We start from the raw sequence: 23,607 nt of genomic DNA on the forward strand, positions 1-23,607 counted from the left end.
TAAGATGGGTCGTCATTTCATCTTCCAACAAGACAACGACCCAAAGCACACAGCCAAGAAAACCAAGGCCTGGTTCAAGAGGCAAAAAATCAAGGTGTTGCAGTGGCCTAGTCAGTCTCCTGACCTTAACCCAATTGAAAACTTGTGGAAGGAGCTCAAGATTAAAGTCCACATGAGACACCCAAAGAACCTAGATAACTTGGAGAAGATCTGCATGGAGGAGTGGGCCAAGATAACTCCAGAGACCTGTGCCGGCCTGATCAGGTCTTATAAAAGACGATTATTAGCTGTAATTGCAAACAAAGGTTATTCCACAAAATATTAAACCTAGGGGTTGAATAATAATTGACCCACACTTATGTTTAAAATTTATAAAAATTTAACTGAGCAACAAAACTTTTTGGTTTGTAAGATTTATGCATCTGTTAATAAATCCTCCTGCTCTTGTTTGAAGTTTGAAGGCTCTAACTTATTTGCATCTTATTAAACCTGCTAAATCTGCAGGGGGTTGAATACTACTTGTAGGCATTGTACATAATAATCCGTGCTTCCTCAATTTAACTGAATCATATTTGGATTACCATAGAACCATATAGTAATCCGAGTTTGGTATACTGGAGCTGAAGAATTGGTGCTGCAGACGCTAAAATGTGCCTGTGTTACAGCTCTGTAAAATCAAACCAATATGTATATACTGACTGGTGAACGTGTGACATTCAAAACCCCTGTAATATGGGACAACCACATTAATAACACTGTCTGACATGTCTTTAGCCAACATTTACTTTTAGCTGGTCGTAAAAATTACCACATTCTTGCCACATTATTCACACATATGTATGAAGGCAGCTGTCCCTAAACATCACCTGTTGAGGGAACATGGGATCAACTAATTATGTTTTCCTTTAGGCTAAGTTCACACGTTGTGTATTTTTGTGCGGATTTCTAAGGCAAAATCGGCAGCGTTTCTGCATTCATTCATTTTTTTTTTTTTTTAAATACAATAAAAAAAATGCAAATGACATCATGCCAGGTCAGAGGTTTAACCTGCAGATTGAAGGTCTCTTTATTGAGATGAATGCTAAGAACAGAAATGGATTTAAAAAATGCAACATAAGGCAACTTCCGTGCAGATTCGTTAACATAAAGATGAGAAACATGAAGACATATTTTTCACTTTCCTGTAGCATTGAGAACTGTAGTGCCATTGAAAGTAAAAAAACAAACAAAACAATATACTGTAGGAGGCATTCATCAACGCTGACATTTTAAGCGCCAGTGTTGGTCTTGGGTCCACTGAAGTCCTTTTTCCCAAATTCATTAATAGGTGTCTTCTTCAAGTTCCCCAGATTCAAATATATACTCTTGTCATTTATGACACTTTTGTGGCATCCCTCCCACTAGGCTCTGCACAAAAAGATACTGGAGCGGACGTAAACACATCAAAAGTCACACAATTTTTGCAACACTAAACATTGCACAAAAATCTGCTATTTTTAGTTTTCTGGCAAGAATTGTTTGAAGAATAGGAGCCCCCTCCCCGCCTGCGTACAACTGCCCTTATAGAAGTACAGTAGTTAAACTAACCTATAGAATCTATATTTGGAGAAGAAGCACAACGATTTTACATTTTCGCAAGCTGGAGAATTCGTAATTAAAATTTGGTTTTATAGCTAAATTATTTAGTATTATTCCATTTCGACAGTGGCTTTCTATATAAGTAACTAGTGTTATCATAATAATATAAGTAGTCATGCAAGAGCAGTCCATCACTATAAAATCAATAGGAAATTTTAAAACCATGAATGATGAAAGCCATAAAATATTAGGCAATAAATAATCTATTTTATGTTTTTTTTTTTTCAAAATTGAAATCAATTGTTAAAGTCTTAGATTTGTGCACAAGTATCAATCTATCTATCTATCTATAGAAGGAATGAGATAGATAGATGATAGATATAATAGATAGAAGGAATGAGAGATAGATAGATAGATAGATAGATAGATAGATAGATAGATAGATAGATAGATAGATAGAAAATATAGATAGAAGGAATGAGCTAGATAGATATATGACAGATAGATCTATAGATAGATAATATCTATTGATCTATGTATAGATCTATCTATTTGTCTATCTCATTCCTTCTATCCATCTATTTTCTATCTATATTTATATATATCTATTATCTATCATCTATTTATCTGTCTATCTCATTCCATCTATCTATCTATCTATCTATCTATCTATCTATCTATCTATCTATCTATCTATCTATCTATCTATCTATCTATCTAATCTCCTTATAGAGGTATTTCCAAACATTCTTCTGATATCAGTACATTTTAGCATTCATCTGCAGGTCCACTTAGTCTTGACTCCTTTGTGGGAACCTGTAGTGACCTGGTCTGATCTTTGTCTTCTGCCCCAAGGCCAGAAACTTGCCGCTGAACAAGCTGGGAATAGAGTCCGCCTTCTTCCATCAGCTCTTCATGAGTTCCTTGTTGCACCACTCTGCCCCTGTCTAAGACAATGATGTTGTGTGCCTTCTCCACAGTGCTCAGCCTGTGTGCTATAATGAGCAATGTGCGGCCCTGCAGATCGCTATTCATCGCTTGCTGGATCTGTGGAGGATGAATCATTAACAGTTACTTATGTGTTGCACATATGTGAGAATTTTCTAAAACACCAGTCTGTCGTGTTTATTGTAGATCATTAGCAGTGCCGAGAGGCGCATGGGAAAGAAAGCACCCCAATACAATTTATATTATATTTGTAATGTAACATCTTAAAAACATGTATAGCAGGTGTAATATATCCTTCAAGAATTTATTAATATGCTTAATACACTGAAAACACAAACACTAGAAAGTGATACTTTTTGCATACAGTGACCTGTTGAAAGCTGGAATATATGTATAAATGTGAAAAATATATTATGGGAAAGGGAAGTCTTCATGTGTTAAAATAGAAAAAAAAAACAGGTAAGGCTGGGTTCACATGTGCATTTTGACATTCCTTTGCCAGTTCAGTTTTATAAAGAAATGCAATTGATGGCAAAAACGGATCTGTCACAGAACTTTTTCCATCTGTTATAAAAACTGATAGATAACGGAACCCAAATAGACTCCATAATTATATATCAATGGGGCCCTGTGCTTCTATTTGTATGTATAATGTATGAATTTTGTTCATCTGTTCCTATAATAGAGCATACAAACAGAATGGCAAAAGGCAGGTGTGAACTTCTGTTAAATCTGAAGGGGTCGATCAAGAGCCAAAAGGAAACTACTGTGAAAACCATGACAAATGCAATCATGGAGCCTTGCTATAATGCTTGCTACTTGAGGTTATTTTTCTCAGAGAGTCCCTTTTTAACAAAATCTGTGAGCAACGTTTTGCCATGCAATCTGAGAGCAGCATGATGTAGAGGGAGATCCGGATTCCAGTGATGTGTCACTTACTGAGATGCTTGCTGCGGTTTCTATAAAATCAAAGTTATCGTCAGGAGATTATAAACAGAAGACCAGTTGTCTCGTGCCAGGTAGTCTTCCTACTCCGTGTAACTCAGCCCTCACCACTGATGGGCAGCTTTTTATGTGCACTGTATGTAGCGCCCCCACTGCCGCAGGGCCGAGGGGTACCCGGTACCGGGCCTCTGAGTCTCTGCTCTGGGTTGTCACGGTGGCTAGACCCGGTCCGTGACCCTGCTGAGGGGCGTACAGTAATAGATGTGGATAGTGGTGGTGGTGCGGTGCAGTAAATAACGAGGACACCAGGTTGCAGTCTCTTTACCTCTTTACTGAAGGTCTCTGGGTCCTCAGTCCGGAATACGGTTAACCAGGCTGCGCAAGTCCGGCCGGTCCAATGGCACCTCCAGAGTTCTCCTTGCAGGTGGAAATCTGTGCCTTCCTGCTAGCGCTATGTGTTGTGGTCCTCCCCTGCTGTGCTTACGGGATAGTCCCCACAACTGTTGTGTCTGTTTCTCGTGTTCCCTCACAACTCGATTAGATGATCTTCTGCTAATCTTCCGTCCCTCCCAGGTGTTACGGTTGGGAGGCACCCGTATGACGGGTAGGCTCGGAGCTCTTCCGGGACCCTAGAGTCGCCCCTCTCCACAGGTTGCCCCCTATGTCTGCGTAGGTGATTTAGGTGAGACATCCCGCCTGTGACTGACTGTCCTGCCGTTGGTTTGAAGTATGGCTTAGAGCTCTGTACCTCCTCGGCGTTCCGGCCGCCGGTTGTTTACGCCTCAGTAGGATGTTGCCTCGATCTTACAGCACGACTCCTACTGGTATTCTCCTTCTTGCTTTGATCTCATTTCTCACTCAGTACAATAAATCTCGCTTCTTGTCCTTTCTTAGGGCACCGCCGCTATGAAGTGCAGGCGCGGTCCCGTAGTTTTCTCTCTGTTTGCCAGGCCTCTGTCAGGATCCCACCCCTGACAGGGACCCTACCGAATCTTCCCCTGCAACACCCTCTGCCACAAGGTGTTGCCTGGTTCCAACCCAGTCAGCGTTCTCCTCTAACTTCCTGCCTGACCCCCAGTTTTACCAGTATGTGAGGAGTGGCCTAATGAATAGTACCCTTAGCTCCCCCTGGAGGCCCGACTGTAAAATGTATTGGTGGATGTGATACATGGTCAGATGAACTCTTTTAGTGCCATCAGACGTACCATAGCCCCCCTTAGCGGCGGAGCCACAGTACTGCAACGACCAGGACTCTGGGGTGCTGCACTCCCCCCCGGTTAAATCCAGTACTCCTGGACTGGGAAGAAAACAACAATACATGTCAGCAAGAAGACATACAACTTTTGTGAGTGCAATAACAATAAGCATATTTGAACAGAGCTTCCCTTTATGGGAGGTGAGGACACTTGAACGTTACAAACATGGTAAAATACTTTTAAATATCTTACTATAAATAACTTTTCTTACCCAACCGGGTATTCTACTAAGTGCAAAATTTTTAAACATTAATTTAACATTGCCTTTAAGGATGTACACTCTGAATCCACTAAAGACCTTCTTATAACACATTATAAGGCTTAAGCAACTGTGCTACATTCTCCTACTTTACGTCTGCAGGACCGCCTGTCCTAACTGCTCCAGACCTACTGCCTCTCATTTACAGGACCGCCCCATTCTGCCCGAGCCTACTGTCCTTCCACTACTATACACAGTATAGAACATGTTTTTCTTTCAGTTTGAGGTCACTGAGCCATCTCTGTATGGCTCCTAGGAGGACTCACCACTAACCCCTACGGGTTCACTTCCTGTCCTCGTTCTCTAACACATTATTAAACATTTCTTACAATCAACTAGTTGGTTACATTTAACTTTCACATATCAACATCATTACTTTTTCTTTCAAGACATTATTGCCATCTAACCATCTTAAGGCAACACTGTACATAAGTGCAAGATGTGAACATCCCCTTTAAGAGGGGACCAAGTCTCTACGAGGTAGTGCAACTTCTCAAGCCGCAAGTCCGTATGCAGCAAGGACTCCAGTGCAAGTTCCTAGAACTGTATCTTCACAAAGAGTCCGTCTTTTATATAAAACCAGTAGAAAGCACCTTTAAGAAGGTGCAAACTATATACAAGAAGTTTGTATCATGCATTGTTCATGATTCAGCAGTTCTGGATAACTTGTGCAAACGTAGAAAACAAACAAAAATAAGAAACAATAGGGATCCCGGGTCAACAAAGGGATCCCTTTAAGAGTAACCCTAGACGGGTTTTAGCAGCAACGTAGCAGAAAACAAACAGTTTGAAGAACTATTTACATATTCAGAGTTTTAAGATCTTACTCTTGTGGTGCAGAAGGTGGTTTTCGATCCCCGGCCGATGCAGCACCTGTGCTGGTAGTTGGTCTCTCAGGTGCCATCAGATCAGCCGGTGTCTGGATTTGAAGGCTAACCCTGCTTGCAAGCTCGGCGGCTGCTACAAGGCGGACGGTGGTGATAGTAACGCGATCTGTCAGATCCGGATCAATCGGGGTCACGGCAACAGGTGACGCTCCCTCAGGCTCACACCGGTGGACGTTCCGAGCGCACCATCCTTGTGCATTCCGGTGGCGAGTGTAAGTCACCTGATCCCCCCTTTGCAATGGGTCGCCATCTCGACTGCAGCAGGGAGTTTTTACGTTGTAACTAGTAACGAAGACGTCAGCTGGTAGTCCCGGTTCCTGTATGGAGCCCCAACCCCTCTTCGGGTGGAAGGCTAGCACAGTCCCCCGTTTTACCACGTCTTTCCTGTTGTGCGCAGGCTTCCTGCGTTGCGTTTTCGGTTCTGTTTCGTCTCGGTTTTTCCAGTGTTGGATCAGACATTGTTTATACTGTTCCCAAGTGAGCACAGCAAGGGTGAGGCTCTCCCCCGGAGCTCCATAAGGCTCGTTCCAGGGGGTGTCCCACCGGAGGATCACCCCATCTGGGCCCACGTCTATGGGTTCCCCCATCTTGGTCGGTAAGGGAGGTACCAGCTTCCCCATCACGTCGGGGGTGAGGACCACCCGTTCCACCGTAAAGGCGCGGTTATTGTTGCTGGAGTGCGGAACGGTCACAGGAGCGGGATCGGTCAGGGGAGCCGGATCGGTCGGGAGAGCAGAATCGGCCGGGGGAGTAGGGGTGCCGTCCATACCTGCGCCTGATGTGATTCCACCGATGTCGATCTGTTCCGTTGACGAGGACACTGGAATCAGCTGCAGCCCGGACCGCGGCTCTTCCGAAGCGGCCTCTTGACGTGGCTCCGCCACTAAATGGCTCCATGGCTGGGATAGGTAGACTCGGCTCCTCCACTGGCGGTGGACGCGAGTCCGTCTCTGATGGATGAGGGCAAGCCGGGATCACCTCACCGTTGCTCGGGCACTTGCTGCTCATCGTCGCTGTCTGGCATTCGGCGGCAACGCATGCACCTGGCTCCGCCATTTCTCCGAGGTTGAGCTCCTTCTTCACCTCGTTCCCGCCGTTGCAAATCAGGGGGCGGTTCTCCTCTGCTGCTGGGTAGGTTGTCCTCTCGCAGCAGGAGTTGGAGGGGGCGGTCGCTACTTCTGGCGCCGCTTTGGTAGTCTCCTCCCATGGCACGCCCTTCTTCCTCTGCGCTCCCTGTGGCGCTGCAATGGCGGCGGCTTTTGGCGGGAACTTTTGGCGGTAAATGGCAGCACGCAGTCTTTGCAATAAAGTACAGTCCAAGTACAGTAAATCACAGTTCCAAGGCACACATGACCTGATTCTTCAGGCTTAAGTAGATCCTGTTCGTGACGCCAAGTTGTAGCGCCCCCACTGCCGCAGGGCCGAGGGGTACCCGGTACCGGGCCTCTGAGTCTCTGCTCTGGGGTTGTCACGGTGGCTAGACCCGGTCCGTGACCCTGCTGAGGGGCGTACAGTAATAGATGTGGATAGTGGTGGTGGTGCGGTGCAGTAAATAACGAGGACACCAGGTTGCAGTCTCTTTACCGCTTTACTGAAGGTCTCTGGGTCCTCAGTCCGGAATACGGTTAACCAGGCTGCGCAAGTCCGGCCGGTCCAATGGCACCTCCAGAGTTCTCCTTGCAGGTGGAAATCTGTGCCTTCCTGCTAGCGCTATGTGTTGTGGTCCTCCCCTGCTGTGCTTACGGGATAGTCCCCACAACTGTTGTGTCTGTTTCTCGTGTTCCCTCACAACTCGATTAGATGATCTTCTGCTAATCTTCCGTCCCTCCCAGGTGTTATGGTTGGGAGGCACCCGTATGACGGGTAGGCTCGGAGCTCTTCCGGGACCCTAGAGTCGCCCCTCTCCACAGGTTGCCCCCTATGTCTGCGTAGGTGATTTAGGTGAGACAGCCCGCCTGTGACTGACTGTCCTGCCGTTGGTTTGAAGTATGGCTTAGAGCTCTGTACCTCCTCGGCGTTCCGGCCGCCGGTTGTTTACGCCTCAGTAGGATGTTGCCTCGATCTTACAGCACGACTCCTACTGGTATTTTCCTTCTTGCTTTGATCTCGTTTCTCACTCAGCACAATAAATCTCGCTTCTTGTCCTTTCTTAGGGCACCGCCGCTATGAAGTGCAGGCGCGGTCCCGTAGCTTTCTCTCTGTTTGCCAGGCCTCTGTCAGGATCCCACCCCTGACAGGGACCCTACCGAATCTTCCCCTGCAACACCCTCTGCCACAAGGTGTTGCCTGGTTTCAACCCAGTCAGCGTTCTCCTCTAACTTCCTGCCTGACCCCCAGTTTTACCAGTATGTGAGGAGTGGCCTAATGAATAGTACCCTTAGCTCCCCCTGGAGGCCCGACTGTGAAATGTATTGGTGGATGTGATACCTGGTCAGATGAACTCCTTCAGTGCCATCAGACGTACCATAGCCCCCCTTAGCGGCGGAGCCACAGTACTGCAACGACCAGGACTCTGGGGCGCTGCATGTACATTGGCAGAAAACTGCCCATCAGTGGTGTAGGTGGTTATACAGGGATCACAGACATACAATTGCTAGATTTGCAGCAGAGAAAACAGAGATTTTATAAAACCTGCATAAAGTAGACCAGTAAGTAATACATCAATGGAAACAGGGTCTCTACCCTTACGTTATGCTGCTTTTAGATTACATAGCAAAAAACTGGTGACAGATTCCCTTTAAAAAGGACCTTATCCACACCTTAGAATATTGTATTTTTTCTTGTATATTTATAATGTAAATTTTTGTACTCCTGATAAAAAAAAGTATAAGAAAAAAGTACAAAGTATTACATTTTGTGGAATTGAAACTTCTGGTATCATTAATGTATTTATTATATTTTGCAGGTAAAAAGAGTACTGATCTAGTAATACTCTTCAAAGCGGCAGGGAAATGCAATGGACTTACCGCATGTTCGCTCTCTGCATCTAATGCACTGGTAGCTTCATCCAAAATGAGAACTCTAGGGTTTCGGATTAGGGACCTAGCAATAGCAACTCTCTGCTTCTGACCCCCTGAGAGCTGTGCTCCCTTTTCTCCCGTTTCTGATACACATAAAAGCAAGAATGGTATGATTTACTTTAATTATACATTTCTGAAATAGATATTTACGTATCCATTATATATGGTATTCTACATGATATTAAAACTAATAAGACCCCTGGCAATCCTAAGAATGTGAGGAATGAGGTAGGTTCCTTCAACTTTGTCTTTGCACAGTGATGCTCCAGTCTACCTACTGTGCAAGGACTTGCAACACAGCTCCAATTACCAAGGAAGGAGAAGCTGCGCAGGCAACATTTTTCGCTTTCACACCCATTGATCAGGAAAAGATGGCATATCTCAGTAAAACTCCCTTTATAAAGTGCAGCACCAAGTAGCTGTGGATGAATAACCTAATGTACCACCTTTAAAGAGCAGCTATTAGATGCCTGTAGAGAAGAAATCTGCATGCTGGTTCTTCTTTAATTCACGTTGGAAGCTTTGGTGTAATATCCTCTTCTTGCATCGGGGCAGGACTGTGGGTAGGGTTTTCGGCTCAGCTGCGGCCCCACTGCGTTTGTACAAGCCTCCTCTTTTAAAGTTTGCACTAGTGATGGCCTTGCCGCTGGCGGTGCTTGCGCACATTGATTCATTCCTCGGCTCAATGACGAGTCGAGATCTCAATCTGTGCATGCATCGCAATTTTGCTGAAGACCACAGGAATATGAATGTGCACAAGAACCGCCAATGAAATGGGCAGCATTAGCGTGCACTTTAAAAAAGGAAGCTTGTACAAATGCAAAGGGGCCGCGGCAGTCGAAAACCCAACCCACAGTCCCCTCGATGCACGAGAGGATATTGCACCAAAACTTCTAACATAAATATGAATATCCGTTAATATTTTAAATGGCACTTCCAAATTCTTGAACCAGTAACAAAGACGCAAATCCAAAATAAGGATTCAGTAAAAAAGAGATCCATGATAAAAGGTTATTTCACAAAGGATTAAAATCCAAAAAATAAAATAAGCAAAACATGTCATATAGGGGACGCTACTGGGTGAGACAGGTAAGGTATGGATATAATAGACAAGACGGTATAAATAAAATAATTCAGCAGTCCTGTGACTGAAAATGTACTTTGAGGACTTCCTTTCTTATTAAAGGGAATCTGTCACCTCATTTTTCGCATATAAGCTTCGGCCACCGCCATTAGGGGCTTATCTACAGCATTCTGTAATGCTGCAGATTAGCCCCCGATGTAACCTGAAAGATAAGAAAAACAAGTTAGATTACCCAGGGGCAGTCCGGGTCCGATGGGCGTCACAGGTCCGGCACCTCCCATATTCATACGATGTCGTCATCCTCCTTGCTTCGCGTCGCGGCTCCTGCGCAGGCGTACTGATTTGCCCTTTTGAGGGTGGAGTAAAGTACTGCAGTGCGCAGGCGCCTGCGCACTGCAGTACTTCGATTTGCCCTCAACAGTGCAGAGAATAACACCTGCGCAGGAGTCGCGACAGGAAGAGGACGTCATTGCATGAAGATGGGAGGTGTCGGACACGGACCGCCCCTGGGTGAGTATAATCTAACTTGTTTTTCTTATCTTTCAGGGTACATCATGGCGGTGGCCGCAGCTTATATGCGAAAAATGAGGTGACAGATTCCCTTTAACAGGCCTTTTTCTAGACGAGTCATAAAACTACATATATCCTCTTTGTGCCTATTCCTTGTGAATTCCTAACTTTCAACTATTGAAAATGGCAGGTTTATTATAAGGATATTTTGGATCATTTTTAGTCACAAGGACTGCTGAATTATTTTATTTATACCATCTTGTCCATTATATCCATACCTCATCTGTCTCACCCAGTAGCGTCCCCTATATGACATTTTTTTTACTTATTTTATTTTTCGGTTTGTAATCCTCTGTGATTTAATAAAAATAGCCTTTTATCATGGATCTCATCTTTAGGCCGGAGTCACACTAGACCGTAATACGGACGAGAGCTATGCGATAAAAAAATCACATAGCGCTCGGCCCAATGTTAATCTATGGTGCAGCTCCCATCATCCCATATTTTCTCGGCCGTATTCAGGATCCGAGTAAAATCGCAGCATGCTGCGATTGTCAGCGTATCTCGGCCGAGACTCGCCAATGCAAGTCTATGGGTGCGAGAAAAAAACGGATTACACACGGAACAGCAGTGTGACCTGCGAGAAATACGCAGCGGTGTTCTATAGAGAAGCCGGTAATTCAATTGCCGGCTTTTCATTTCTCCTTCACAAACCCGACAGGATATGAGACATGGTTTACATACAGTAAACCATCTCATATCCCTTTTTTTCTTGCATATTCCACACTAATAATGTTAGTAGTGTCTATGTGCAAAATTTGGGCGCTGTAGCTTGTAAAATAAAGGGTTAAATCGCGGTAAAAATTGGCGTGGTCTCCCGTGCAATTTTCTCCGCCAGAGTGGTAAAGCCAGTGACTGAGGGCAGATATTAATAGCCTAGAGAGGGTCCATAGTTATTGGCCCCTCCCCTGGCTAAAAACATCTGCCCCCAGCCACCCCAGAAAAGGCACATCTGGAAGATGCGCCTATTCTGGCACTTGGCCTCTCTTCCCATTCCCGTGTAGCGGTGGGATATGGGGTAATGAAGGGTTAATGTCACCTTAGTATTGTAAGGTGACATTAAGCCAGATTAATAATGGAGAGGAGTCAATTATGACACCTATCCATTATTAATCCAATAGTACTAAATGGTTAATAAAACACACACACATTATTACAAAGTACTTTAATGAAATAAAGACACAGGGTGTTTTAATATTTTATTATACTGGTAATCCACCTGAAGTCCCTTGTCACCTGAAATAAAGTAAAAAAAACAAACAACAATATTCCATACCTTCCGTCGTTCCGTCAGTCCCACGATGTAAATCCATCTGAAGGGGTTAAATCATTTTACAGCCAGGAGCTGTGCTAATGCACCCGCTCCTGTCTGTAAAATGTTGTGAATGAATGGAGTGCAGGGGAATGTCCTGTAGCTACCTTGAGTCACAGTGATGCGCCCTCTGCTGGATGTCCTCATATGAACTCGAGCGTGGGAACTTTTCCCAGGCTCGAGTTCATATGAGGACATCCAGCAGGGGGCGCATCACCACGACTCAAGGTAACTACAGGACATTCCCCTGCACTCCATTCATTCACAACATTTTACAGACAGGAGCGGGTGCATTAGCACAGCTCCTGGCTGTAAAATGATTTAACCCCTTTAGATGGATTTACATCGTGGGACTGACGGAAGGACGGAAGGTATGGAATATTGTTGTTTGTTTTTTTTACTTTATTTCAGGTGACAAGGGTCTTCAGGTGGATTACCAGTATAATAAAATATTAAAACACCCTGTGTCTTTATTTCATTAAGGTACTTTGTAATAATGTGTGTGTGTTTTATTAACCATTTCGTACTATTGGATTAATAATGGATAGGTGTCATAATTAATGCCTCTCCATTATTAATCTGGCTTAATGTCACCTTACAAAGCAAGGTGACATTAACCCTTCATTACCCCATATCCCACCGCTACACGGGAATGGGAAGAGAGAGGCCAAGTGCCAGAATAGGCGCATCTTCCAGATGTGCCTTTTCTGGGGTGGCTGGGGGTAGATGTTTTTAGCCAGGGGGGCCAATAACCATGGACCTTCTCTAGGCTATTAATATCTGCCCTCAGTCACTGGCTTTACCACTCTGGCGGAGAAAATTGCGCGGGAGCCCACGCCAATTTAACCGCGATTTAACCCTTTATTTTACAAGCTACAGCGCCCAAATTTTGCACATACACACTACTAACATTAGTAGTGTGGAATATGCAAAAAAAAAAAGGGATATGAGATGGTTTACTGTATGTAAACCATGTCTCATATCCTGTCGGGTTTGTGAAGGAGAAATGAATTCCCGGCTTTTAGGATATCTAGCGCTGAATTAAATATAAATACAGTATATATATATATATATATATATATATATATATATATATATATATATATATATGTCTCAATGACATATATATATATATATATATATATATATTTACTGTATATATGTTTTAACGAACATTTGAGCTGAAAAATCCACAAGATGTCGGTTTTGCAAGCCTGCGAGAAAATATCGCAGTACGGATGCCATACAGATGTCACACGGATAATTTGATGCGAGGAAATCGCTTCCTCGCACTGCAGACGGATCATTGTTTTGGAAACATTTGGGCGATTCTCGTCCGTGTAAAACGGACCGTATTTTTATACGTTGTGTGTGTCCCCGGCCTTACTCCATCCTTATTTTGGGTTTGAGTCTTTGTTATTGGTTCAAAAGTTCTAACATGGATTAAACAAGAACCAGGATGCAGATTTCTCCCCTACAGTTATCTAATGAGTATAAAAGCGCCATTATGATCATACCCTTATTTTAACATACTAAATCATGATGACAGGTTCCCTTTAATACATCATGTATTATAATTATTCTTGGAGATAAAAACACATAATGTTGATACCTGTGTCATACCCATTTGGAAGCTCCGTGATAAAATTATGTGCATTGGCTCTTTTGGCAGCACTTATAACTACTTCCAGGGGGACAGAACTTAGACCATAGGAAATGTTACTGTTAATGGAACGGGCAAAGAGCACAGGTTCTTGGCTGACCATTGACACCTAGTATAAAAAATACATACATTAGCAAAAAAAATGCAGAAATATACGCATTAATATTACTAAGAACTCCATACCAGTAAGTAACAAGAACTACCCACTGCACAGGACACATGGTAAATGTATGAAGGGCAATATATAAGCAAAAGCTGTAATTGCACAAAAAATTACAATATAGAAAAAAAAAATCATCAGCTCCCTACTTCAAGGTAACAATAGTAACTTGTTGGGTGTGGAGCGCAGACAAAGCGTGGCTCAGTTCCCAGGACGTGAATAAGGTAAAATATATAATGCCAGCATCCGCAAAGGAAAAAGGTTAAAAAAACCCCAACATTTATTTCATCACTCTAAAATTTAAAAATAAAAAAAATGGAAACATTTGGCCTACACGTTTCATGCCCACACAGGGCCCTTAATCATAGCTATGATTACAGGCACTGTATGGGCTTGAAATGCATAGGAAAAGTGTTTTTTATGTTTTTGAAATTTTGAGTGATTAAATAAATATTTTTTTTTTTTACTTTTTCAATTGTGGATGCTGGCATTATATATTTTACCTTATTCACAAAAATTACGAATTTTACATTATTAACGGCACTAGAACTCGAACTGCCACCGGTCCGCCCATCTCTACTGGCCATACACATTAGGGTTATTCCCCCTAAAAATCAGGTTATACCTTATATATTTGCTAGGGGATAGCTTGCTGATCACTGGGGATGCGACCATATTTATCATTAATTTCTGCTTAGTGAAGTGTGGTAACATAATACTGCATCAACCCAGTCACAGGAATTTAATTTTCCAATGGAAAGATTTTTATTTGTCATGTATAAAATAAACAAAAAAAAAGAGCCTGCAGGCGTTTACTAACCCTGATTCCCTAATACAATTCATCCAACAAACAGAACTTGACTCCCCTTTGGGCTTCCCTACCCCCAATCCTATCCCACCATATTTCCTCACTTCCAGCATTAGCCCTTATTGTTCTTCTTTCCATATTTTTATTCAAAAGCCTGTACTATGTTGTCTTATGTAGGCGGATTTAGTGGTGGGACTCATCACTCCCACTCTAGTATGGATGGTGCTGGAGGCTAAGGGTATGTCTCCACGTTCAGGATTGCATCAGGATTTGGTCAGGATTTTCCATCAGTATTTGTAAGCCAAAACCAGGAGTGGGTGATAAATGCAGAAGTGGTGCATATGCTTCTATTATACTTTTCCTCTGATTGTTCCACTCCTGGTTTTGGCTTACAAATACTGATGGAAAATCCTGACCAAATCCTGATGCAATCCTGAACGTGGAGACATACCCTTAGCCAGCTCAGCTGAGAGAAGTCGTCTCATTAGGCTTCTTTCACACTTCAGTTGTTTGGCGTCAGTCTGCTCCGAGATAGTGACGGATCCATCACAATTGTTGAGAAAACGGTTCTAACGGATCCGTTTTTTTGACGGATCCGTTACTTGGGGGTTGTCTGGGAAAAGTATCAAGTATCTACTTTTTGGAGCATGCGCAATTGAAAAAGCGGATTGGGGCGACGGATCCGCCGAAATGACGGTCGCGACGGATCCGTCGCCCATAGGTGGCCATTCTATGGAACCGTCACGAACCACCATTTCGGCGCAGACAAAAAACGTTATAATGTCCGTCTATGTCTAGATGACGTCCGCCAAATCTCGACGGATCCGTCACATGGCGGATGGAACGGACGACCATCCGTCACAATCCGTTGCTAATGCAAGTCTATGGGAAAATAGCGGATCCGTAGAAAAAAATGGCGGATCCGCTATTTGATGAAAACGGCGGATTCAAACTGACGCCAAAAGACTGAAGTGTGAAAGAGGCCTTACAGACACAGAGGAGACTGAGAAGCATATACACGGCGATTAAATGGACTAAATGCTGAGCTTCTGGAAAGCCAAGTGTGCATACATCCCTGGGAGTGTGAGTCAGAGTTAGGCCGGTTTCACAAGTCAGTGCCTCCGGTACATGTGGTGACAGTTTCCTCACGTACAGGAGACACTGACTCATGTAGACACATTAAAATAAATGCGTCTCTGCACGAGTGTTTTCACGTACCGTGTGTCCGTTTGCAAAACACGGAGACATGTCAGTGTTCGTGGGAGCGCACAGATCACATGGACCCATTAAAGTCAATGGATCCATGTAAACACATACCGCACACGGATGCTGTCCGTGTGCCATCCATGTGCTGTCCGTGTACATTTTTCCTGTCATAGGGTTAAAATTGTAAAAATTGTTGCAATACACGGACACACGTACAGCACACGGACCCTAAAAACGTACTCGCGGACATCACACGGATCCCACACGGATGGCCTACGTGAGCACACGGAATTATCTGGACGTGTGAGACTGGCCTTATGACGTATAGTCAGCACCTACCCGAGCAAGTCTTTGTTTGTTTTTTTTCAATTGCTTTATTGTTAAGCTACACTTTGGCTGACAAAAAAGCCCCATGTTTTTCTTCATATGGACGGTTTCTGTTTGTCACTGCCATTGATACATAATTGCTATGTTTGATCTTAAAATTTTTTACTAAAAATCAACAGTTAAAATAAACAAAAAGGCACAAACAGCAGCACAAAGAAATATATAAAAAGACAATAACAAAAGCAAGGATGAACCAACGTGCTGGATATAGAGGTTACAAAACCACTCCACTTTATATCATCTCTGCCTGGCTTGTGCCTTGGATCATTAGAGCTTCTATCAGGATTGTGAGAGGTGGAAAGTCGCACCAAACTCATCATGGAGCGGGACACGTGATTCATGTGATACGTACTGTGTTATTGTAAGGTGCAAAACTGGTCATAAAACTGCAAAAGGAAAAATGCATAATATTCTTCAAAGAGGGATGGACTTGGCTCTCTTTCAGTCTTATAGACTTAATAGATTGCATGCTCAGCTGTCGCTTCACTCAAATGGGGGAATCAGATCCACTTTTTCATGATTAATGGAAGTCCCACCATGCAGACCCCCAGTGATCACATACCATCTATATGAATCACCAATCCAAATAAGTAATCATTTGTACTCTTGGTACAACCTAGTAGTAATGTATGCTGTGTATATTAATGTTTTTTGAGTCTATGTAAAATAACTACATAGACTACAAGAGATAGATGTTTACGTACCCTTGCATGCAGATATTTGTGGTCATACATTTTGATTGCCTGCTCATCAAGAAAGACTTCTCCTTCCTCCACAGGGTAAAAGTTTTCCAGAATGTTCACACATGAGCTTTTCCCGCTACCAGATGGACCCACCAGTGCAGTGACTTTTCCAGGATACAGTGTGAAGGACAGATTCTATATGCAGTCAAAATGAACATACATGTAATGTATTGAGTAGACAATCAACTGAAAGAACCACCTTCTATAACTAACACTCTATACACTATTTTTTTTATTTCATTTTGCAGGATCAATGATGGATATGACGAGCAGTCATGATCAGTTTTTTTTGTTGTTTTTTTTTACAGCAGTTGATTTTTATCCATTTTGCTCTCTCATCAATAGAGTAAAACCAGAATTTAAACAAAATCACAAAAGTGAACAAAGCTTAAACCTCCATACAGTCATTTTTACAGGTTGTTCCTAAGCAGGTCGATTATAATATTACACTGTGCAGGCATAATAGTTCCTTAGAACAAAAGTCAGCTGTGGTAAAAGAGCAGGCTGTAAAACATAATCCTCCTGAATACAGTAGTTTTATATGCCCTGCAAAAAAACAACAGGTTTCTTTTATCAACTGTCGCCAGAACTGAAACACAAGTACTGTGTGTTGTACCAATGCACTCTTTATGTGACTGAAAACCACTGAACCTCGGCTTTGTGCTCTTTGTCACAGATATTTCGATGGTTCTTGCAATGAAAGAAATGCCTGTCTTGCTGCAGACTTACACCAACTGCATATTATGGGAAATTAATTGGATGAGGGCCGCTAGGCTTCCCAGGGAAATCTACCATAGATGATGAGCAAGAAGATTCAGCAGCTCATTATCATGCAGGTCTGTCATATGTCCAAAGAGTAATAATGAGAACATTAAAAAGTCTACACTTACAACTAATTGCTTCTTAGTTAGGCTAGGGCTACACAGTGACTTTGGCTGCTATACCTGGCACATGGCAAAAGTATGTAATATGCTGCCGAAACATCAAGTGAATGGGGTCAAATTCCAACCTAAGGTACTGTGACCACTACAAACATGTCGCAAACAGTCTGGCCACCTGATGTTTTTTTGTGACTTGCTTGTCGCGTTTTTTATCTACCATACAGTTCCAGAAATATAGGCCTTTTATTCAGTGCTACTTTTTATGGTCTTTACCAAGGGTGCGTTACTCACAGGATTCTCGGGAGGGGTGTTTTTAGGTTTCTCTGAGAGCAACACCCCCATGATAAAGAACATAAAAAGTAGCACTAAATAAAAAGGCCCATGTCATTGAAACTGTGCAGCGGATTTAAAAAAAACAAGAGCCGGAATAGTCAGTTGAGTAGCAGGAGTAAAATAAGAGAAAACAATTGGGGGTAGGTGCATTTTCAGGGTGCCTTCAAACTTAAATTTTGACCATTTTGGGACTGTATTCACTGTATTTTTGCAGGGACAGGGTTTTAGATTTTCTTTGCAGCCAGACTTTACTTTAAACTGTATATTACATTACCAAATAATACACTACATATACAATATATTTTGAAGGTGGTAATATTGTACTGCAGTTCAGTGATTTTAGTCTTTTTCCCTTAAAGGGAAGGTGCCACCAGTTTTCTTATAGTTTGTTTTTTTGTGAAATTAAGCTTAAAATAGTAAATAAAATGTACTAATGCAATGTTTGCACTGTTTGCAAACATTTCTATATGAAAAATATTATATATTTTCTTACAAATATATATATTGACCACTAGGGGGAGCATTTTCCGTTTTAGACCTCAAGCAGCTATAGTAAGACTTACCAGCTTTACTGTTAGCTGGAAAATCTGGGCAGTAACTGCTGACATCAGCATTTCCCTCCCCTTTTGGGTGGTCTAATATCCCTGGGGCAGAATGAAGAGCAGCATCACAGGGCAGAGCCATTTTGTGTATGACTGACCTGTGATCTGCTATCACCAGCAGTTACTGCATCAGAAACACAGTTAGGGCTGTCCCACACGTCCAGATAATTCCGGTACCGGAATAAATCGGTACCGGAGTTATCCGTGTCCGTGTGCCTGTGAACTCACGTAGGCCATACGTGCGGCACACGTGTGCCGCCCGTATGGCGAGTGGGTACCACACGGAGCGTGTGGTACCCACGCGTGTGGTACCCTGCATCGTGCTGAAGCCGCGATTCATATGTTCCCTGCAGCAGCGTTTGCTGCAGAGAAAATATGAATAATAGTGTTTAAAATAAAGATCTATGTGTCCGCCGCCCCCCCCCCCCGCTGTTCAGAAAATACTTACCCGCCTCCCTCGCTGCTTCCTGGTCTGGCCGCGGCTTCTAGTGTATGCGGTCACGTGGGGCCGATCATTTACAGTCATGAATATGTGGCTCCACCTCCCATAGGGGCGGAGCCGACTATTCATGATTGTAAATGAGCGGCCCCACGTGACCGCATACAGTAGGAGGCGCGGGGCAGAGAGGAAGGAGTGACAGCCAACGTGGGAGTGGGTGAGTATTTTCTGAACAGCGGGGGGGCGCACAGGGGGTGGGGGGGCTGCGGACACATAAATCTTTATTTTAAACACTATTATTCATATTTTCTCTGCAGCAAACGCTGCTGCAGGGAACATATGAATCGCGGCTTCAGCACCATGTGGGGGGGACAGCGCTTACTGTAGCGCTGTCTCCTGCACGCACACGGACCCCAGACGGAGAACGTCCGTGTGAGGTCCGTGTTTTACACGGACCCATTGACTTTAATGGGTCCGTGTAATACGTGCGCTCCCACGAACACTGACATGTCTCCGTGTTTGGCACACGGAGACACGGTCCGCAAAAAATCAATGACATCTGAACAGATGCATTGATTTTTATGGGTCTACGTGTGTCAGTGTCTCTTGTACGTGAGGAAACTGTCACCTCACGTACCGGAGCCACTGACGTGTGAAACCGGCCTTACATAGTTTATGTGGTGTTTATGTATGGAGCAGCATTGTCTGTGCAGAGCTGTCTGTGACTCATCCCTCAGTAAGATAAGAAGGAGCTCCAGGTCTGCAGTGAATGGCCAGGCATTGTGGAGGGAGGGGAGAGATACATTGTATGGCTGAGAGAGGTGTCAGGTGTCACCTCTCTCTGCAGGCTGTGAATGCAGCTTAACCCCTTCACCCCCAAGGGTGGTTTGCACGTTAATGACCGGGCCAATTTTTACAATTCTGACCACTGTCCCTTTATGAGGCTATAACTCTGGAACGCTTTGACGGATCTTGGCGATTCTGACATTGTTTTCTCGTGACATATTGTACTTCATGTTAGTGGTAAAATTTATTCGATATAACTTGCATTTATTTGTGAAAAAAACGAATATTTGGCGAAAATTTTGAAAATTTCGCAATTTTCCAACTTTGAATTTTTATGCCCTTAAATCACAGACATATGTCACGCAAAATACTTAATAAGTAACATTTCCCACATGTCTACTTTACATCAGTACAATTTTGGAACCAAAATTTTTTTTTGTGACGGAGTTATAAGGGTTAAAAGTTGACCAGCAATTTCTCATTTTTACAACACCATTTTTTTTTAGGGACCACATCTCATTTGAAGTCATTTTGAGGGGTCTATATGATAGAAAATACTCAAGTGTGACACCATTCTAAAAACTGCACCCCTCAAGGTGCTCAAAACCACATTCAAGAAGTTTATTAACCCTTCAGGTGTTTCACAGGAATTTTTTGAATGTTTAAATAAAAATGAGCATTTAACTTTTTTTCACACACAATTTATTTCAGCTCCAATTTGTTTTATTTTACCAAGGGTAACAGGAGAAAATGGACCCCCAAAGTTGTTGTACAATTTGTCCTGAGTACGCTGATACCCCATATGTGAGGGTAAACCACTGTTTGGGCGTATGGCAGAGCTCGGAAGGAAAGGAGCGCCATTTGACTTTTCAATGCAAAATTGACTGGAATTGAGATGGGACGCCATGTTGCGTTTGGAGAGCCCCTGATGTGCCTAAACACTGAAACCCCCTACAAGTGACACCATTTTGGAAAGTAGACCCCCTAAGGAACTTATCTTGATGTGTGGTGAGCACTTTGACCCACCAAGTGCTTCACAGAAGTTTATAATGCAGAGCCGTAAAAATAAAAAATCATATTTTTTCACAAAAATGATCTTTTTGCCCCCAATTTTTTATTTTCCCAAGGGTAAGAGAAGAAATTGGACCCCAAAAAATGTTGTGCAATTTGTCCTGAGTACGATGATACCCCATATGTGGGTGTAAACCATTGTTTGGGCGCATGGCAGAGCTTGGAAGGGAAGGAGCGCCATTTGACTTTTCAATGAAAAATTGACTGGAATTGAGATGGGACGTCATGTTGCGTTTGGAGAGCCCCTGATGTGCCTAAACATTGAAACTCCCTACAAGTGACACCATTTTGGAAAGTAGACCCCCTAAGGAACTTATCTAGATGTGTGGTGAGCACTTTGACCCACCAAGTGCTTCACAGAAGTTTATAATGCAGAGCCGTAAAAATAAAAAATCATATTTTTTCACAAAAATGATCTTTTTGCCCCCAATTTTTTATTTTCCCAAGGGTAAGAGAAGAAATTGGACCCCAAAAAATGTTGTGCAATTTGTCCTGAGTACGCTGATACCCCATATGTGGGTGTAAACCATTGTTTGGGCGCATGGCAGAGCTTGGAAGGGAAGGAGCGCCATTTGACTTTTCAATGCAAAATTGACTGGAATTGAGATGGGACGCCATGTTGCGTTTGGAGAGCCCCTGATGTGCCTAAACACTGAAACCCCCTACAAGTGACACCATTTTGGAAAGTAGACCCCCTAAGGAACTTATCTTGATGTGTGGTGAGCACTTTGACCCACCAAGTGCTTCACAGAAGTTTATAATGCAGAGCCGTAAAAATAAAAAATCATATTTTTTCACAAAAATGATCTTTTCGCCCCCAATTTTTTATTTTCCCAAGGGTAAGAGAAGAAATTGGACCCCAAAAAATGTTGTGCAATTTGTCCTGAGTACGCTGATACCCCATATGTGGGTGTAAACCATTGTTTGGGCGCATGGCAGAGCTTGGAAGGGAAGGAGCGCCATTTGACTTTTCAATGCAAAATTGACTGGAATTGAGATGGGACGCCATGTTGCGTTTGGAGAGCCCCTGATGTGCCTAAACATTGAAACTCCCTACAAGTGACACCATTTTGGAAAGTAGACCCCCTAAGGAACTTATCTAGATGTGTGGTGAGCACTTTGACCCACCAAGTGCTTCACAGAAGTTTATAATGCAGAGCCGTAAAAATAAAAAATCATATTTTTTCACAAAAATGATATTTTCGCCCCCAATTTTTTATTTTCCCAAGGGTAAGAGAAGAAATTGGACCCCAAAAAATGTTGTGCAATTTGTCCTGAGTACGCTGATACCCCATATGTGGGTGTAAACCATTGTTTGGGCGCATGGCAGAGCTTGGAAGGGAAGGAGCGCCATTTGACTTTTCAATGCAAAATTGACTGGAATTGAGATGGGACGCCATGTTGCGTTTGGAGAGCCCCTGATGTGCCTAAACATTGAAACTCCCTACAAGTGACACCATTTTGGAAAGTAGACCCCCTAAGGAACTTATCTAGATGTGTTTTGAGAGCTTTGAACCCCCAAGTGTTTCACTACAGATTATAACGCAGAGCCATGAAAATAATTTTTATTTTTTTTCTCAAAAATGATTTTTTAGCACCCAGCTTTGTATTTTTACAAGGGTAACAGAATAAATTGGACCCCAAAATTTGTTTTCCAATTTGTCCTGAGTACGCTGATACCCCATATGTGGGGGGGAACCACTGTTTGGGCGCATGACAGAGCTCGGAAGGGAAGGAGCGCCATTTGGAATGCAGACTTAAATGGATTGGTCAGCAGCCGTCACGTTGCATTTGCAGAGCCCCTGATGTACCCAAACAGTACAAACCCCCCACAAGTGACCCCATATTGGAAACTAGACCTCCCAAAGAACTTATCTAGATGTGTTTTGAGAACTTTGAACCCCCAAGTGTTTCACTAAAGTTTATAGCGCAAAGCCGTGAAAATAAAAATTCTTTTTTTTTTTCACAAAAATGATTTTTTAGCCCCCAGTTTTGTATTTTCACAAGGGTAACAGGATAAATTAGACCCCAAAAGTTGTTGTCCAATTTGTCCTGAGTACGCTGATACCCCATATGTGGGGGGGAACCACTGTTTGGGTGCATGACAGAGCTCGGAAGGGAAGGAGCGCCATTTGGAATGCAGCCTTAAATGGATTGGTCTGCAGGCGTCACGTTGCATTTGCAGAGCCCCTGATGTACCCAAACAGTACAAACCCCCCACAAGTGACCCCATATTGGAAACTAGACCTCCCAAGGAACTTATCTAGATGTGTTGTGAGAACTTTGAACCCCCAAGTGTTTCACTACAGTTTATAACGCAGAGCCGTGAAAATAAAACATCTTTTTTTTCCCACAAAAATGATTTTTAGCCCCCCAAATTTTTATTTTCCTAAGGATAACAAGAGAACTTGGACCCCAGAAGTTGTTGTTCAATTTGTCCCGAGTACGCTGATAACACATATGTTGGGGTAAACCCCTTTTTGGGCGCACGGGAGAGCTCGGAAGGGAAGGAGCACTGTTTTACTTTTTCAACGCAGAATTGGCTGGAATTGAGATTGGACGCCATGTCGCGCTTGTAGAGCCCCTGATGTGCCTGGACAGTGGAAACTCCCCAATTCTACCTGAAACCCTAACCCAAACACACCCCTAACCCTAATCCCAACGGTAAC

The 23,607-nt window shown here is 43.2% G+C and overlaps 1 protein-coding gene and 1 long non-coding RNA gene across 5 annotated transcripts in view; one reads left to right on the top strand and one right to left on the bottom strand.

Moving 5' to 3' along the window:
• Nucleotides 1–1,024: 1,024 nt before the first annotated feature.
• ABCB9 (ATP binding cassette subfamily B member 9) overlaps nt 1,025–23,607 on the bottom strand; it is a 159,039-nt gene continuing 136,456 nt past the window's right edge. For all 4 annotated transcript variants that reach the window (XM_077293173.1, XM_077293175.1, XM_077293176.1 and 1 more), the window contains exons 9-12: nt 16,788–16,961; nt 13,472–13,631; nt 8,840–8,976; nt 1,025–2,625 (exon numbers count right to left, since the gene is read on the bottom strand). In XM_077293173.1, the coding sequence (XP_077149288.1) occupies nt 2,347–2,625; nt 8,840–8,976; nt 13,472–13,631; nt 16,788–16,961 (750 nt within the window). In that variant the 3' untranslated portion in view covers nt 1,025–2,346. The remainder of the gene's footprint in view (nt 2,626–8,839; nt 8,977–13,471; nt 13,632–16,787; nt 16,962–23,607) is intronic.
• LOC143810886 (uncharacterized) overlaps nt 8,867–23,607 on the top strand; it is a 29,510-nt gene continuing 14,769 nt past the window's right edge. The window contains exons 1-2 of the long non-coding RNA XR_013223257.1: nt 8,867–9,000; nt 16,862–16,988. This is a non-coding gene — a long non-coding RNA (uncharacterized LOC143810886). The remainder of the gene's footprint in view (nt 9,001–16,861; nt 16,989–23,607) is intronic.

This window comes from Ranitomeya variabilis, chromosome 1 (assembly GCF_051348905.1).
Source record: "Ranitomeya variabilis isolate aRanVar5 chromosome 1, aRanVar5.hap1, whole genome shotgun sequence".
In the NCBI taxonomy this organism is placed as follows: domain Eukaryota; kingdom Metazoa; phylum Chordata; class Amphibia; order Anura; family Dendrobatidae; genus Ranitomeya; species Ranitomeya variabilis.